Consider the following 18,142-nt stretch of genomic DNA (forward strand, 5'->3'; position numbering starts at 1 on the left):
AGCAAACATGTCAGGGACTTGGTCTTTTTTAGTGGAGGTCTGCTATGTCCTGTCTCGAGGCGCTCTGGGCACGTCAGGACGCGGTTTTTTCTTATCTGGGTAGTGCAGCCGGGGTCCCTGGCCCAGAATGGACCTTTGCAACTGAATTAAACAGGAGAAACAAAAGCAGCAAGTTCGGGGCCTCCCTGGTGGCGCAAGTGGTTGAGAGTCCGCCTGCCGATGCAGGGGATACGGGTTCGTGCCCCGGTCTGGGAGGATCCCATATGCCGCGGAGCGGCTGGGCCCGTGAGCCATGGCCGCTGAGCCTGCGCGTCCGGAGCCTGCGCGTCCGGAGCCTGTGCTCCGCAACGGGGGAGGCCACAGCAGTGAGAGGCCCGCATACTGAAAAAAAAAAAAAAAAAAAAAAAAAAGCAGCAAGTTCGGGCCCCCAGGGCACGGCCCGCCAGCCAATGGGGCCCGGCCGCTCCCCGGCGGAGTGGTACTATTATGACAGTAGCCAACCAGCGCGCTCCATGCAAATGAGGTACTGTATCCCGCACCCGCAGCTCCAGTGTTGTCTGGTTGTTATAGTGATAAACTGAGGCCTTGCCTCTTGGCTTCTTGGAGAGGGAAAGTGCTGGGGGTGGAGGATAACCTCTTTACTTCCCCCTGGGAAGACGGAAAGAAGGGACGAAGAAGGGGGATGGGTGGGGAGGAGAAAAATACGTGACAAAGAAAACATTCTCTGCCTAGGAGGAGACTCTCAGAGGGTGTAGAACTGGAGGCAGCATTCACTGGCCATGCCAGTACTTACCACTGATGCTGAGTCAGAAACAGGTATCCCAAAATCCCTTTCCAATGAGCCTCCCTCAGAAACCATGGAGGAAATCGAGCACACATGCCCACAGCCTCGACTGGTAAGTAAAGACAAAGGATGCAAATGTATGCGTGGCTATGGCACAAAAGAGTTTCAGCGAGGAACTCTTTTATGCGCCCGCAGCCAGCGAGGAAAGCGATGCTTAGAGGATTTTCATGTAAATGAGAATAGAGCTACCGCCTAATCCTTCTCAGCTGTTTATACTTAGCTTCTATACCGAGCGCTGCTCTCAGCTTACAAAGCATTATTGTATTCGCTGGGTAGGAAACGGGCTGCTTGGGCTATGCTGTGTTTTTGTGCCTTGGGAGGAGGGGATGGGCTTTTTTCTTTTAGGTGTATTCTCATCTAAAGATACAGATCCTGTGGTACAATTTTAAAATGGCATTCTCTTCACAAAGCTTGAGACGAGTCCGTTGTTAAGTTCTAAATTCTAGGTAAGGAATGATTCTGCCCTCAACTAATTTTGGTGCCTAATGTCAGTTTTGGAAAGATGAAAACGACATGGAAGCCAAACTTCCCCATTCGTTTGAAAATTTCAAAATAAATAAGTAAAAGGGTCCCTCGGTGATGTGTTTAGAAATAATGTGCATCTTAAATGAATTGTAAACATTTCCGGAGCGTGCTGTGAGGGTTTCTCTTCAGGTAGTGGGAACCTGGAGCAGCTACATTTACTTGGAAAGGGACTGCCTGCCTTTCATAATGAAAGTGTGGAAACGGGCACTCAGAGCTTCCTTGCATCTCAGTTACTGGTATCCCAAATTTCATCAGCTTCTCCACCACTGGTCATGATTCCTTAAGTAAATGTGGAAGGTGGTTCTCAAACACCTCAACGTGTATCCTCAAGGAATCAAAAACACCGAATGGGTGGTGGATTTTCCGTGGCCTGAAGTCTTCGGGAACTTGGGGAGACCTCTCTTTGGACCCCCAAATCCAAGCGACATACTAGTTAGAGCTACACTCTCTCTAGCGATTTCCCTCGAGTTAAAAGGTGCAATATTTTGATTGGCTGTGGAGTTTGACCCTGGGAAGAGGTTTTTTTAAAAAAGGATTTTGTGATGTAGCATTTTCTGTGACCTCCCAAAATGAGGGCTCACAGATTTCAAGGCCAGTACATCATGTAACTGTTATTTCTTCAGAAGGGTTAATAAGGGTTCAGAGGGAGACTTAGGACAATTTTGTAAAACATGAAAACCAAGCAAGTTACATTAGAGCACCTAGGGCTTTTGTTCACTGTGTTTCTACTTTTAAAGATATATTTTCTTAGGGAAGTTTGATATTAACTGCTCCCCAGCGCTTAAGCCACTTGCTGAACAACAAACACGATGTAGTACCTGTTTCTGATGGGATACAAACCATCCCCATCCCCTTGGTTTGTTACCAAGGGATTCCTTTGAGCCACTAAAAACTCTTTTTTTTTTTTTTTTTTGCGGTACGCGGGCCTCTCACTGTTGTGGCCTCGCCAGTTGTGGAGCACAGGCTCTGGACGCGCAGGCTCAGCGGCCATGGCTCACGGGCCCAGCCGCTCCGCGACACGTGGGATCTTCCCGGACCGGGGCACAAACCCATGTCCCCTGCATCGGCAGGCGGACTCTCAACCACTGCACCACCAGGGAAGCCCCATATTTTTAAAAATAAATTTATTTATTTATTTTTGGCTGCACTAGGTCTTTGTTTCTGTGCAAGGGCTTTCTCTAGTTGCAGTGAGCGGGTGCTTCTCTTGTTGAAGAACACGGGCTCTAGGCAGGCAGGATTCATTAGTTGTGGCACGCAGGCTCAGTAGTTGTGGCTCACCGGCTCTAGAGTGCAGGCTCAGTAGTTGTGGCACACAGCCTTAGTTGCTCTGCATCATGTGGGATCTTCCTGGACCAGGGCTCGAACCTGTGTCCCCTGCATTGACAGGCAGATTCTTAACCACTGTGCCACCAGGGAAGTCCGTCGCCCACAATATGTTTTTTAAAGTTAAACTGAATTTTCAGATTTGCATCGCACAACTTCCTGACAGGTCAAGGGCAGGGGAGAGGGGGGCATCCGGTTCCTGTTTGTGTATCATTTCAGTCTCTCGTGCCTACTTCTTTTCCTTCCCTTTTTGCCTTTTAGCTATTCTGCTCCTTGGTTGCTTCTGCCTGAGAGGGTGGGCAGAGGAAATCAAGGGAAGGAAGAAAGTTCAAGTACTTTCTACTTTCACTTGTGACAGCTCATCCTGGAGGTTAACTCCCAAGAACCATACAAAGCTGGCAGTGTTACACCTCCACCTCCCTGCCGGTTTAGAAATGAGAACTGAGGTTCAGAGAGGGTAAGCGACTTCTCCAAAGCCACATTGCTTTGAAGGGCTGTAGAGCTGGGATTTGAACACAGAGCTCTATACCTGCAAAGTGGAAGACCTTTCTCCTGCAACACACCTTTAAGTGAGATACATTCTTTTTCCATCTTTTTGGCAGTTCTGGCTTAAAGTATGTGTGTGTGTGTGAAGGATGTACAAAATTTGAACTGTTAAAGTGATTGCTTTGATAAAAATTTCCCATGTTGTCCATCATTATTGTGGTCTATTGAAAATTGGCTCTGTTTAAATAGGGGCTGCAACCAATTTATAAACCACTACTAAGTTTTTTGAAGCACCTTTTCTCTTATCAGCAAAATTGGGTCATTGTGGGGTTATATTCTAAATTTAGATTTACACTTAATAACGAAAGCACATATTAACTACCTAGTAACATAGTTGATGAAGAGAGTGGCAAGTGAAAATATTAAATTAGGATTTCTTTTTATGTTTTTTAGTAGTTTCTGTTGATCTTTAGCTTTGCTAATATTTTCATATTTCAAATTATATAAATTCAGTTTCTCCCATTACCCAAACATATTGCCCCAAGTCTATCGTGGGTCCCTCAGAGCGTGGCTGCTCTGTTGCTTAACTAACTTTGGAAAGTTCATGGAAGACTTGAGAGATTCCCCTCCAGAGGACAGGCTCCTTCCCCCACGTGTAACCAAACTTGGATTCATAAAGTTTAGAGGAAACAGGACTCAATAACAAAACATTATCTTTAAAAAAAGTAGCATTTACCAGAGTGGTTGTGATTGTATTAGCCGAGGCACACACTGGTTCCCCAAACGCACTCTAACTTTACCTAGAGATATGGAAAAGGACATTTCTGGGTAAATAAAGGGCCATAAAGCCTTACTGCAAGTCCCAGAATGTGACTTTATGTCACTGAATGTCACCCTCTGTAAATACGAATTTGATTTAAATCTCAGCAATTGTGTAAAATGCCCTTTTTTTTTTTTTTTTGCGGTACGCGGGCCTCTCACTGTTGTGGCCTCTCCCGCTGCGGAGCACAGGCTCTGGACGCGCAGGCTCAGTGGCCATGGCTCACGGGCCTCACCGCTCCGCAGCATGTGGGATCTTCCCGGACCGGGGCACGAACCCATGTCCCCTGCATCGGCAGGCGGACTCTCAACCACTGCGCCACCAGGGAAGCCCCAAAATGCCCTTTTTTTAATGAACCATGCTCTTGATTTAGCATGGCACTTGAGAAGGTGTGTACAAGTGTCCCCGTCTACATACATTTGTCTATATATTATTTACAGTGAAGGCTGTTTATTGTGACCCAGGTTAGCTCTGCCCACAGTGATTGAGTACCTACTATGTGCTGAGCTCTGAGCCCTGTGGTACTTTGTGATCCAGAGATTCTAGAGGAGACTGGCACACAAACAGATTGCTTTCATACAGGTTGAGAAGGACACAGTCTGCAGAGGGGTGTGTTCCCAGGTGCAGTGGGGGCAGAAAGGAGAGAGCGGTGAACTCCTTGACAGCGAGTCCACGTTTGCCAGCGCGATGTAGAGTAGAAACCTGTCTTGTCCTCACCGTATCCCTGGTGTCTAATACAGAGCCTGGCATAGCCCTTTAAGGAAAGGGAGTGGGAAGCTGGCGTACCTAAATACACAGGACTTTAAAGCAATCTATACGTTAGACCCTTGTAAGTAGCAAATTGCTAAGGATATTGAGGATACAATGGAATCGTGTTCAAGGGGGAGCTTTTCTGGAAGGTATACCTGTAGGTTTTCCCCCTGTTTTTTTTTTTGTTGTTGTTGTTGGAAGGAAATATAAGAAAGAGTAAATAGAATTAAATAACACTGATAAAGAAGTTAGAAAAGAAATAGAAAATTACCTAGGTTTTATGATAGAGCCTTGGAAATGAAAAAGGGCTGGTTCGATATGCTACGTTAGCAGGAGTTCATTTTGGACTTTACTTCAAAGTGGAGCAGTGCCAAGAGACTGCTGTCTTGCAGAAGGTGCATTATGTTCATTGGGAGGTAGGGCACTCACCCGCTAGTGCTCAGAAAGATGGCCAGATTTCCAGAGACGTCCTTGGCTTCCTTTACTAGCCTCGCCATCTATTTAGCTACTCACATAGCATACATTTTAAAAGCAAGATACTTACTGTGCTACGTCAGTGAAAATAAACAACCATGAGCTTCCTTGGGCATCTACTGTGGTTGACTGGAATTCTGCCCAAGGTTATTATTAGACATCTTCCTGCCGGTCTTGTTCCAAATGCAACATCCATTTCTTGCAGATTGATAATAGTCGGGCATATTGAACATGGGATCAATGAATTAGTTTCTCCCATTCTTTTAAGTTTATTCTTTCACTATCGCTCCAGTCCTCCTTCCCCAATTTGCTTAATGCTGAACTCCTTATGGAGGATATTAATATAAATCAAATATAAGAAGACAAGTCTGTTCTTTTTTTTTTTTTTGGGGGGGGCTGTGTTGGGTCTTCATTTCTGTGCGAGGGCTTTCTCTAGTTGTGGCAAGTGGGGGCCACTCTTCATCGCAGTGCGCAGGCCTCTCACTATCGCGGCCTCTCTTGTTGCGGAGCACAGGCTCCAGACGCGCAGGCTCAGTAGTTGTGGCTCACGGGCTTCGTTGCTCCGTGGCATGTGGGATCCTCCCAGACCAGGACTCGAACCTGTGTCCCCTGCATTAGCAGGCAGATTCTCAACCACTGCGCCACCAGGGAGGCCCCTGTTCTTTGTTTTATTTTGGCATTTGAGCATACAGAAATGGAAAGGGTGTGTCCTCATTCAGGCAGCGAGGGGGATTTAAAGTATTCAGTGACGCAGGGCTTTAGAAAGGCACTGAAAGAAACCTCAGCCCCTGACCAATGATCCACAGTTACCCAGCTGCTTAGAAACTTCCACACACAGCAAGGCACCAGGTGCTGTGGAGAGAAATAAAAGAAATAATGCAGAGCCCCTGCCCTTGAATATCGTTTTCATTTAACAGGGGGCAGTAGTTTGGTAGGTGGAAGCATGCCAGGATGCTGAAATCCCTTAAGAGAGCTTTTTTTAAAATAAGTTTGGCTTTAATATATTGGGCTTTCTACAGCATTTAAGCTATATTTTATCCATTGAGCAGAAGTACCTCAGAGCAGGGGGACTTCCCTGGTGGTCCACTGGGTAAGACTCCGCGCTCCCAATGCAGGGGGCCTCGGATCGATCCCTGGTTGGGGAACTAGATCCCACATTCATCATGCATGCCGCAACTAGGAGTCCGCATGCTGCAACTGAAAGATCCTGCAACTAAGACCTGGCACAGCCAAAAAAAAAAAAAAAAGTACATCACAGCAGGGAGTACTGCATTATCCTGATCCCCAAGTTAAGATAAGTCCCTGCATTTGAAGAAAAGATGCAGCTTGCTGATCCCAAAACATTTTTGGATATGGCAAGGATCAGTCTATTTTTGAGGGGATCTTAAGCCCTCAACTGTGAGTGGCACACTCCAGCTGCTACAGTAACGCTGTCCAGTGGAAATACAACGTAATTTAAATTTTTCTAGTAGCCACAGTTTAAAACGTTTTTCTAAAAGGTGAAATTATTTTCAGTAATATATTTAATTTAATCTGATGTATCTCAAATACTATCATTACAAATGTAATCAATATAAAAATAATTAATGAAGTATTTTATATTCTTCATACCAAGTCTGAAATCTGGTGTGTCTATTACACTTAAAACACATCTCAGTTCAGACTAGCCAATTTCAAGTGCTCACTAGCCACATGTGGCTTTAGAGGGAGCTCAGACACCTGCCCAGGCCTGTGGAGGATGAGCTCTGAGAAGCCACAGTGATAAATACATTTCATGTTGCATAGTACACACGTGCATGTATTTACTCAGAACTAAAAAAAAAATCACCTTCCTTTACTTCATATTTTACATTCACTTTCTCTGCTCTCCTATTCTGTTTTTTTAGTAATCTACGTGAGAATTAATAAGTTTGAAGTTAGGGATGGGGTAGTGGAGAAGGAGAGTCCTGGATGGATGTGGGAGACTTTAAAGGAGGTAAATGCACCAGGATTTGTAATCGAGCCTGAGGGCGGGCAGTATCAGGATGGCTCAGTTTTCTGGCTGCAGTGGGTGGGTGCCACCCCTGAGGTGGGAGCATCTGGGAATAGCAGTTTGTGAGAGTTAATGTTGGGGATACCATGGGGACTTCCATTTGAAGGTGTCTAGTTGATGTTTGGTTTTGGAACTCAGGAGAGAATTCTGAGCTAGAGATGTTGATCTGGGAGACATCAGCATGGAGGAGATGGAAGTGGAATCGAGGTAGTGAAATTGATGCAAGTGAAATTAGTCAGTTTCTGGACCGATGGAAGAAGTGGATGGAAATGGTTAACTAGCAAGAGTGCCTCAGGATAATCCTACTACGGGGTAATTCTAGAAAATAACTGACCCTGAGCCATCCTATCAGGTTCTTGGAAGGAGTAAAATCGAAGAGCTGTAATTAAAGCTATTAGAAAGCTCCTTATATCTGTCTGTCTCTACATGAAATCTGGTTAAATTAATCTACTTTATCCCAGAATCTTTCCAGCATGTAACCCTGAGGAACACCATTTAAAGAGCCAATAGAGGAAGGATCATGAAAAGAGGACAGACATCTCAAATATCTGGGAGATCAGGGGTACCAAGGGCAGGGTAAGTTCTGGGGAGGGAATATCCGATAGAACCCAATGCAGCAGAGAGATCACATGAGATAATAAGGGAAAGTTTCCTTTGGATTTAGGAAGAAGAGGTCAATCATGATGTTTCAATGAAATGGTGAAAACAGAGACCAGATAGGTTGAAGAGCATTTAGGGGGTGGGGAAGTAGAAGCTTGAATGAGAGGAGAAGCATATAGAGTGTATAGGACCCAAAGGTGGATAAATCAGGGTTTAAGATTGAGAGAAGCTAGCTTTTCTCTCCTCTTCTTTTTTTACTTCCATACTTCCCTCCAGCCTTCTTTCCTTCCATCATCCAGGATGTCAAAGCTTCTGGTTGGCTCATTCTTTTAAGATGGTACCAACTTGCAGTTAAATATGAATGGGAAAGAGCCAGTGGGAGAATGTGAAAATGATGGGGAAAGTTGATGAAGGGAATGACCCTTAGACTGGAGATGTTGGGATCCAGTGCACAAGAGGAAGAATTGGCTTCATGTTGGTAAAGAGATACCTCTCCCACTGTCTTGGTAAAGAAGCTGGTAAGGATGTTTTGGTTATAACGGGAAGGGTATAGAAAGTCGAAAGCCTCCCTTATCTGATAGCCTCTGTTTTCTCTGTGAAGGTGGAGGCAAAGTCATAGTGACTTGGTTCTGGTAGGTGCAGAAGTGTAATTATGGGACAACCTGGGAAGTCGGGTCCAACCCCAAAGTATTTCCTGTCCACAGGTCTCCAGGCTGGGGTAGGGGCAGTAGGAGAAGGTGGAAAGGCCTAGTGATTCCTCATGAGAGATGTGGTATTGATGAGCCGAAATGGATCTGTTCCTTTATGGCCTCTGGGGCTCCATACCAACCCCCAAATCAAGGCAGATCCAGATCTGTAGCCCCAGGGGGAACCGGACTGACCTACAGCGAAAGGGCTGGATGCTGGCAAGACAAGTAGGCTGCAGCTTAGTCTCTGCTCGCTGGAACCCACAGTCTCACTTCAACATCAGTTTTGCCATTGAATTAATTATCGTGTGAACTTCAGCAAATCACTTCTCCTCTCTGGACCTCAATTATGTGGCCCACTGTGGTTCCAGTTTCAAGACTTTTCCAGTTCCAAGACCATGATTCTAGCTTCCATAGCCATGGAACGTGGTTCACCACAGTGTGCTCTGTTTGACCTGATGCTTATATAAAAAATCAGGGCTACCCCACTCCTAACCTCCCTTTGTTTTATCCATTTAGAGTAAAAACAGGTTGAATGATCTTATGGCAAGGCACACTGGCAAAATATGCATAACAATTGTTCACAAAATACTTTGGAACTTTATATTAATGTCGTACAAACCACTTTTGCTGTCTTCCGCTTTCTTCAGATGCTTCTGTGTTGAATCTCTTTTTAATGTGAACAGTAGCCTCCTAACTTATCTACTTAATAATACTGAAGTTCAAAATACTGGGTTTTCCACATGGAAAGGTGCTCAACATCACTAATCATTAGAGAAATACAAATCAAAACTACAATGAGGTATCACCTCACACTAGTCAGAATGGTCATCCTCAAAAAATCTAGAAACAATAAGTGCTGGAGACGGTATGGAGAAAAGGGAACCCTCCTGCACTGTTGGTGGGAATGCAAATTGATACAGCCACTATGGAGAACAGTATGGTGGTTCCTTTAAAAACTAACAATAGAATTACCACATGACCCAGCAATCCCACTACTGGGCATATACCCTGAGAAAACCATAATTCAAAAAGAGACATGTACCACAATGTTCATTGCAGCTCTACTTACAATAGCCAGGACATGGAAGCAACCTAGCTGTCCATCGACAGATGAATGGATAAAGAAGATGTGGCACCTATATACAATGGAATATTAGCCATAAAAAGAAACGAAACTGAGCTATTTGTAATGAGGTGGATGGACCTAGAGTCTGTCATACAGAGTGAAGTAAGTCAGAAAGAGAAAGACAAATACAGTATGCTAACACATATATATGGAATCTAAAAAAAGTGGTTCTGAAGAACCTAGGGGCAGGGCAGGAATAAAGACGCAGACGTAGAGAATAGACTTGAGGACACGGGAAGGGGGAAGGGTAAGCTGGGGCAAAGTGAGAGAGTGGGACGGACATATATACACTACCAAATGTAAAATAGCTAGCTAGTGGGAAGCAGCCGCATAGCACAGGGAGATCAGCTCAGTGCTTTGTGACCGCCTGGAAGGGTGGGATAGGGAGGGTGGGAGGGAGGGAGACGCAAGAGGGAAGAGATATGGGAACATATGTATATGTATAGCTGTTTCACTTTGTTGTACAGCAGAAACTAGCACAACATTGTAAAGCAGTTATACTCCAATAAAGATGTAAAAAAAAAATACTGGGTTCTCTGAGGTATAGCAGTATGGCATTGAACTCCGGGGGCCTTCTTTAACTGATGCTGCCCATGTAAGAATCATATTTGGGGTTCAAGACCAACAGTGGGTCAGGCTGTAGTCCTGCGACTCCTGAATCTTTTGCTGGCGCCCATACAAAGCTTCTCAGTGCTTCTTAGTGAAATAAATGTAGAAAGATTTATTCCATCTGGTCACTGGAGGCACGATGAAAAGGAGAAAGCAAGGAAGGTAGAACAAACTAAGTCATTGCAAAATAGGCGTATTTTCTTCCAGTAATTTCCCAGGTAACAGCCCCTGCCTTGCTAGGATCTGATTACGTGTTGCTGGCCTCAGACCATAGCATTATTGTTTTAACATTCCTACCTTCCTCTTTATCCCAGCATGAACCAGGTTGTGTGGGAGGCTGGGGAAGCTGACCCTGCTCGGGGATAAAGAGACAGTTTAGCACTCAACAGTCTTGAAGACAGACTTGAAAACACAGTGATTAGAAAAGAAAGCAGCAAACCCTTGTAGTGTGCACCTGTGTAATAATGTACGGGGCCAGCCTGTGGATTCATTTTCATATCATCTCCTTCCTGACAAAGTTTTTGACTTGGCGATTTTTGTTTTCCACTCAGTAAAGGTGATTATTTTCTATTGTGTGTAGCATCTATGCATTTCTTAATTTTAAGAAGTCATTAATTGTAAGACACGCTTCCCTTTCAAAGGTGTTAAAGTGTCAGAAAATGGGCAACATGGATTTTAAGTCATTTATTGCAAGACACTTTCTAATCTCAGACATGTTCAAATGGGGGGGGAATGTACATTTTAGAATCAATGCAATGTGGTATTATTTGTACTACTAAGAGTCTTCCAGCTATTTGAAGTCATGCACACTGAACCTGATGTCAGTGTAAAAGGATGCTGAGGGCTATTTAAACTGGCATTTAACAAAAAGAACAACAACAACAATAATAATAGGTTAATAGGAGCATCATGAATGGTGTGTATGGCCCATTGGCAACCAAATGTTGTCAAAAGCTTGCTCCTGGTACTCATGGGCTTCTGTGCTTCATCTCTAGTGGGCCTGAAATTGTAGGCACAGTCACATAATACTAAATTCTGTTACACCTCCAGATGGTTTAGTTATAAGGTCATTGTTCTATAGTGACTTCGGGGCTAGAGGTCTCACTCACTTATTTTCCTCCATCGGCAAATGAGGGAATGGAACAACTATTTATCATGCACACTGTGTTAGGCGCTGTGCTGGCTGCTTTATATGGGTTGTCTTGGTTAACCAGGCTGCAGACGTGTAAAATAAGAATGACTATTCCCCACCTTATAGATAAGAAAACCAAGCATTAAGTAATTCCCCAAAGATCAAACACTGACTCATAAAGGTGGGATTTAAAATTCAGTTTGTCTGACTTCTAAAGCATCCTGTTGCCACTACACACAGTTCTCCCACATAAATGAGCCAAGAACCACCTGCTCAAGCTCCCAGGTGATTCAGAAACAAGATGTGTTTGGATGGACTTTGAGAAGTGCTGTATTTAGCTCTGCCATGTTACATTTTCTGCTTTGGCACTACGAGTGGAAACAGATCAGATGTCTAAGCTCTTTGTAGTAAATTTAGAAATTCAAAATAAATATATTTGACCCAGCACTTCTACTCATAGGAAGATTGTACATACGACCACCAAAGACTAGTATTAAGATGTTCTTAGCAGCATTATTCATAATAACCCCAAAGTGGAAACTACCCAAATGCCCAGCAGAAGTAGAATAAATAAATCGTAGTATAGTCACACAATGGTATGCTACCCAGCAATGAGAATGAAGAATCTACAACCACCTTCAAAAATAGGGATGAATTTCACAAACATAATATTGAATGAAAGAAGCCAGACATGAAAGAATATACACTACACCATTCCATTTCTATTAAATATTTTAAAAGTAGGCAAACTAATCTATGATGTTAGAAGTCAGGATAGTGGAAGGAGCACAGGATGGATGCTGGCAGTGGTTGGTTACTTGATCTGGATGCTATATGTGTTCAGCTTGTGAAAGTTCACTAAGTCGCACACTTAGGATATGTGCACGTTTCTGTATGTATGTTATTCTTTTTTTTAATTTTTAAGTTTTATTTTTTATACAGCAGGTTCTTATTAGTTATCTATTTTATACATATTAGTGTATATATGTAAATCCCAATCTCCCAATTCATCCCACCACCACCATGCCCACCGCCACTTTCCCTCCTTGGTGTCCATATGTTTGTTCTCTACATCTGTGTCTCTACTTCTGCCCTGCAAACTGGTTCATCTGTACCATTTTTTATAGGTTCCACATATATGCGTTAATATATGATATTTGTTTTATCTTTCTGACTTACTTCACTCTGTATGACAGTCTCTAGATCCAACCATGTCTCTACAAATGACCCAATTTCGTTCCTTTGTATGGCTGAGTAATATTCCATTGTATATATGTACCACATCTTCTTTATCCATTTGTCTGTCAGTGGGCATTTAGGTTGCTTCCGTGACCTGGCTATTGTAAATAGTGCTGTAATGAACATTGGGGTGCATGTGTCATTTTGAATTATGGTTTTCTCTGGGTATATGCCCAGGAGTGGGATTGCTGGGTCATATGGTAATTCTCTTTTTAGTTTTTTAAGGAACCTCCATACTGGTCTCCATAGTGGCTGTATCAATTTACATGCCCACCAACAGTGCAAGAGGGTTCCCTTTTCTCCACACCCTCTCCAGCATTTGTTGTCTGTAGATTTTCTGATGATGCCCATTCTAACTGATGTGAGGCGATACCTCATTGTAGTTTTGATTTGCATTTCTCTAGTAATTAGTGATCTTGGGCAGCTTTTCATGTGCTTCTTGGCCATCTGAATATCTTCCTTGGAGAAATGTCTATTTAGGTCTTCTGCCCATTTTTTGATTGGGTTGTTTGTTTTTTTAATATTGAGCTGCATGAGCTGTTTATATATTTGGAGACTAATCCTTTGTCTGTTGATTCATTTGCAAATATTTTCTCCCATTATGAGGGTTGCCTTTTCATCTTGTTTGTAGTTTCCTTTGCTTTGCAAAAGCTTTTAAGTTTCTTTAGGTCCCATTTGTTTATTTTTGTTTTTATTTCCATTACTCTAGGAGGTGGGTCAAGAAAGATCTTGCTGTGATTTTGATCAAAGAGTGTTCTTCCTATGTTTTCCTCTAAGAGTTTTATAGTGTCCAGTCTTACATTTAGGTCTGTAATCCATTTTGAGTTTATTTTTGTGTATGGTGTTAGGGAGTGTTCTGATTTCATTCTTTTACATGTAGCTGTCTAGGTTTCCCAGCACCACTTATTGAAGAGGCTGTCTTTTCTGCATTGTATACTCTTATCTCCTTATCAAGAATAAGGTGACCATAGGTGCGTGGGTTGGTCTCTTGGCTTTCTATCCTGTTCCGTTGATCTATATTTCTATTTTTCTGCCAGTACCATGCTGTCTTGATTACTGTAGCTTTGTAGTATAGTCTGAAGTCTGTGAGCCTGATTCCTCCAGCTCCGTTTTTCTTTCTCAAGATTGCTTTGGCTATTCAGGGTCTTTCATGTCTCCATGCAAATTTTAAGATTTTTTGTTCTAGTTCTGTAAAAAATGCCAGTAGTAATTTGATAGGGATTGCATTGAATCTGTAGATTGCTTTGGGTAGTATAGTCATTTTCACAATATTGATTCTTCCAATCTGAGAACATGGTATATCTCTCCATCTGTTTGTGTCATATTTGAATTCTTTCATCAATGTCTTATAGTTCTCTGAGTACAGGTCTTTTACCTCCTTAGGTAGGTTTATTCCTAGGTATTTTTTTGTTGTTGTTGTTGCAGTGGTGAAAGGGATTGTTTCCTTAATTTTTCTTTCTGATCTTTTGTTGTTAGTGTATAGGAATGCAAGAGATTTTTGTGCATTAATTTTGTATCCTGCAACTTTACCAAATTTGTTGATTAGCTCTAGTAGTTTTCTGGTGGCATCTTTAGGATTCTCTATGTATAGTATCATATCATTTGCAAACAGTGACAGTTTTACTTCTTCTTTTCCAATTTGTATTTCTTTCATTTCTTTTTCTTCTCTGATTGCTGTGGCTAGGACGTTGAAAACTATGTTCAATAATAGTGGTGAGTGTGGACATCCTTGTCTTGTTCCTGATCTTAGAGGAAATGCTTTCAGTTTTTCACCATTGAGAATGATGTTTGCTGTGGATTTGTCACATATGGCCTTTATTATGTTGAGGTAGGTTCCCTCTATGCCCACTTTCTAGAGAGATTTTATCATAAATGGGTGTTGAATTTTGTCAAAAGCCTTTTTTGCATCTATTGAGATGACCATATGGTTTTTATCCTTCAATTTGTTAATATGGTGTATCACATTGATTGATTTGCATATATTGAAAAACCCTTGCATCCCTGAGATAAATCCCACTCATTCATGGTGTATGATCCTTTTAATGTGTTGTTGGATTCTGTTTGCTAGTATTTTGTTGAGGATTTTTGCATCTATATTCATCAGTGATATTGGTCTGTAATTTTCTTTTTCTGTAGTATCTTTGTCTGGTTTTGGTATCAAGGTGATGGTGGCCTCATAGAATGAGTTTGGAGTGTTCCTTCCTCTGCAATTTTTTGGAAGAGTTTGAGAGGAGTGGGTGTTAGCTCTTCTCTAAATGTTTGATAGAATTCACCTGTGAAGCCATCTGGTCCTGGACTTTTTGTTTGTTGGCAGGTTTTTTTTTTTTTTTTTTTTTCCCCTCTTTGCGGTATGCGGGCCTCTCACTGCTGTGGCCTCTCCGGTTGCGGAGCACAGGCTCCGGATGCGCAGGCCCAGCGGCCACGGCTCACGGGCCCAGCCGCTCCACGGCACATGGGATCCTCCCAGACCGGGGCACGAACCCGTATCCCCTGCATCGGCAGGCGGACTCTCAACCACTGCGCCACCAGGGAGGCCCCTGTTGGCAGATTTTTAATCACAGTTTCAATTTCATTACTTGTGATCAGTCTGTTGATATTTTCTATTTCTTCCTGGTTCAGTCTTGGAAGGTTATACCTTTCTAAGAATTTGTCCATTTCTTCCAGGTTGTCCATTTTATTGGCATAGAGTTGCTTGTAGTAGTCTCTTAGGATGCTTTGTATTTCTGCGGTGTCCATTGTAACTTCTCCTTTTTCATTTCTAACTTTATTGATTTGCATCCTCTCCCTCTTTTTCTTGATGAGTCTGGCTAAAGGTTTATCAGTGTTGTTTATCTTCTCAAAGAACGAGCTTTTAGTTTTATTGATCTTTGCTATTGTTTTCTTTGTTTCTATTGCATTTATTTCTGCTCTGATCTTTATGATTTCTTTCCTTCTACTAACTTTGGGCTTTGTTTGTTCTTCTTTCTCTAGTTCCTTTAGGTGTAAGGTTAGATTGTTTGAGATTTTTCTTGTTTCTTGAGGTAGGCTTGTATTGCTATAAAATTCCCTCTTAGAATTGTTTTTGCTTCATCCCATAGGTTTTGGATTGCTGTGTTTTTGTTGTCATTTGTCTCTAGGTATTTTTTGAATTCCTCTTTGATTTCTTCAGTGATCTATTGGTTATTTAGTAACGTATTGTTTAGCCTCCATGTGTTTGTGTATTTTTGTTTTTTTCCCTGTAATTGATTTCTAATCTCATAGCATTGTGGTGGAAAAAGATGCTTGATATGATTTCAGTTTTATTAAATCTACCAAGGCTTGATTTGTGACCCAAGATGTGATCTATCCTGGAGAATGTTCTGTGTGCAGTTGAGAAGAAAGTGTAATCTACTGTTTTTGGTTGGAATGTCCTATAAATATCAATTAAATCTATGTAGTCTATTGTGTCATTTAAAGCTTGTGTTTCCTTATTAATTTTCTGTTTGGATGATTTGTCCATTGGTATAAGTAAGGTGTTAAAGTCCCTCACTATTATTGTGTTGCTGTCTATTTCCTCTTTTATAGCCGCTAGAAGTTGCCTTATGGATTGAGGTACTTCTATGTTGGGTGCATATATATTTATAATTGTTATATCTTCTTGGATTGATCCCTCGATCATTATGTAGTGTGCTTCCTTGTCTCTTGTAACATTCTTTATTTTAAAGTCTATTTTATCTGATATGAGAATTGCTACTCCAGCTTTCTTTTGATTTCCATTTGCATGGAATATCTTTTTCCATCCCCTCACTTTCAGTCTGTATGTGTTCCTAGGTCTGAAGTGGGTCTCTTGTAGACAGCATATATATGGGTCTTGTTTTTGTATCCATTCAGCAATCCTGTGTCTTTCGGTTGGACTATTTAATCCATTTATGTTTAAGGTAATTTTCAATATGTATGTTCCTATGACCATTTTCTTAATTGTTTTGGGTTTATTTTTGTAGGTCCTTTTCTTCTCTTGTGTTTCCCACTTAGAGAAGTTCCTTTAACATTTGTTGTAGACCTGGTTTGGTAGTGCTGAATTCTCTTAGCTTTTGCTTGTGTGTAACACTTTTGATTTCTCCGTTGAATCTGAATGAGATCCTTGCTGGGTAGAGTAATCTTGGTTTTAGGTTCTTCCCTTTCATCACTTTAAATATATTGTGCCAGAGGGAGGGGGGAAGATGGCGGAAGAGTAAGACAGGTAGATCATCTCTGTTTGTTTGTTCTTTAATTCTTCTAGGTCTTTGTTAAACATTTCTTGCATCCTCTTGATCTTTGCCTCCATTCTTTTTCTGAGGTCCTGGATCATTTTCACTATCATTATTCTGAATTCTTTTTCTGGAAGGTTGCCTATCTCCACTTCATTTAGTTGTTTTTTGGGGGTTTTATCTTGTTCCTTCATTTGGTACATAGCCCTCTGCCTTTTCATTTTGTCTATCTTTCTGTGAATCTGTATGTATGTTATTATTTAAGATTAAGTTTAAAGACGTTCTGATCACTGTAATAGGGAGAGAGTATGCTCCACCACAGATTTCCCATTTGCAAACAATTCTGGTGATCTAATAGGTAAAACTCTAGGGAAGAGTATCAGATCCTACATACAGTTACAGCTCGTGGCTGCTCACAGAGCTTCAATGTGTTCAGTCCTTCCAGGCGTCAGTATACCCAACCCCAAAGAGAATGTAGGTAAGCCCTTGAACTAAACTTGCCTTATTTCTAGGACCAGTCCAGCCCTAGTCAGGCAATCTGTGAATTAAAATCCATGGTGCCCAATCTATGTGTGTTATCTAACAGTGGCCTGGCTTCATGGTTTGTAGGCTCAGAAGGAAGTGGATGGAATTGGTTAGCTAGCAAGGGCGCCTCAGGATAATCCTGCAAATTGCAGAAAAGCTGACCCTGAGCCGTCCTATCAGGTTTTTAAAGGGAAGGAAAATGAAGAGCCGTGGTTAAAGCAATTAGAATTCTCCCTATATCTGCCTATCTCCATATGCAATCTGATTAAGTTAATCTACTTTACCCTACAGTCTTCCAGGATGTTACCTCGAAAAACAACATTTAGAGAGTCAATAGAGGAAGGGCCATGGAAAGAAGACAGAGAGGTATTTCTCAAAAAGGTGGGAGATCAGGGTCCTAGAGCAAAGCAATCACCTCGTTGGCAGGTACACTTACACAGGTTTTCCATATATGTATTTTTTTTAAATTAAAGAAGTCATCCAGTTTGCAGAACCAGTCTTCTTTGGAACATCTTTCTTTGGAAAATCTTTCTTCATTGGAACATCTTTAGTGGCTCAGAAAAAAAGGGTTTTATTATTGAAATAGAATCTAGCAAATACCTCAAGCTGAGACATGTTAGAAATATCTGTACTTCCATCCAACTGTATAGCAAACCTCCCACACTGCATAATTTGTTCTAATGCTTGTTTTTTCCAGTCTTCAGCAATGTTTTCTATATGTCTTCCAAATATATTTGCTGACAAAGGAATGCATTTTTGTTTG

The 18,142-nt window shown here is 41.9% G+C and overlaps 1 protein-coding gene across 3 annotated transcripts in view; it reads left to right on the forward strand.

Moving 5' to 3' along the window:
- Window positions 1-578: 578 nt before the first annotated feature.
- PCYT1B (phosphate cytidylyltransferase 1B, choline) overlaps window positions 579-18,142 on the forward strand; it is a 123,669-nt gene continuing 106,105 nt past the window's right edge. For all 3 annotated transcript variants that reach the window (XM_060086799.1, XM_060086801.1, XM_060086802.1), the window contains exon 1: window positions 579-896. In XM_060086799.1, the coding sequence (XP_059942782.1) occupies window positions 780-896 (117 nt within the window). In that variant the 5' untranslated portion in view covers window positions 579-779. The remainder of the gene's footprint in view (window positions 897-18,142) is intronic.

Source organism: Mesoplodon densirostris, chromosome X, assembly GCF_025265405.1.
Source record: "Mesoplodon densirostris isolate mMesDen1 chromosome X, mMesDen1 primary haplotype, whole genome shotgun sequence".
Classification (NCBI taxonomy): Eukaryota; Metazoa; Chordata; class Mammalia; order Artiodactyla; family Ziphiidae; genus Mesoplodon; species Mesoplodon densirostris.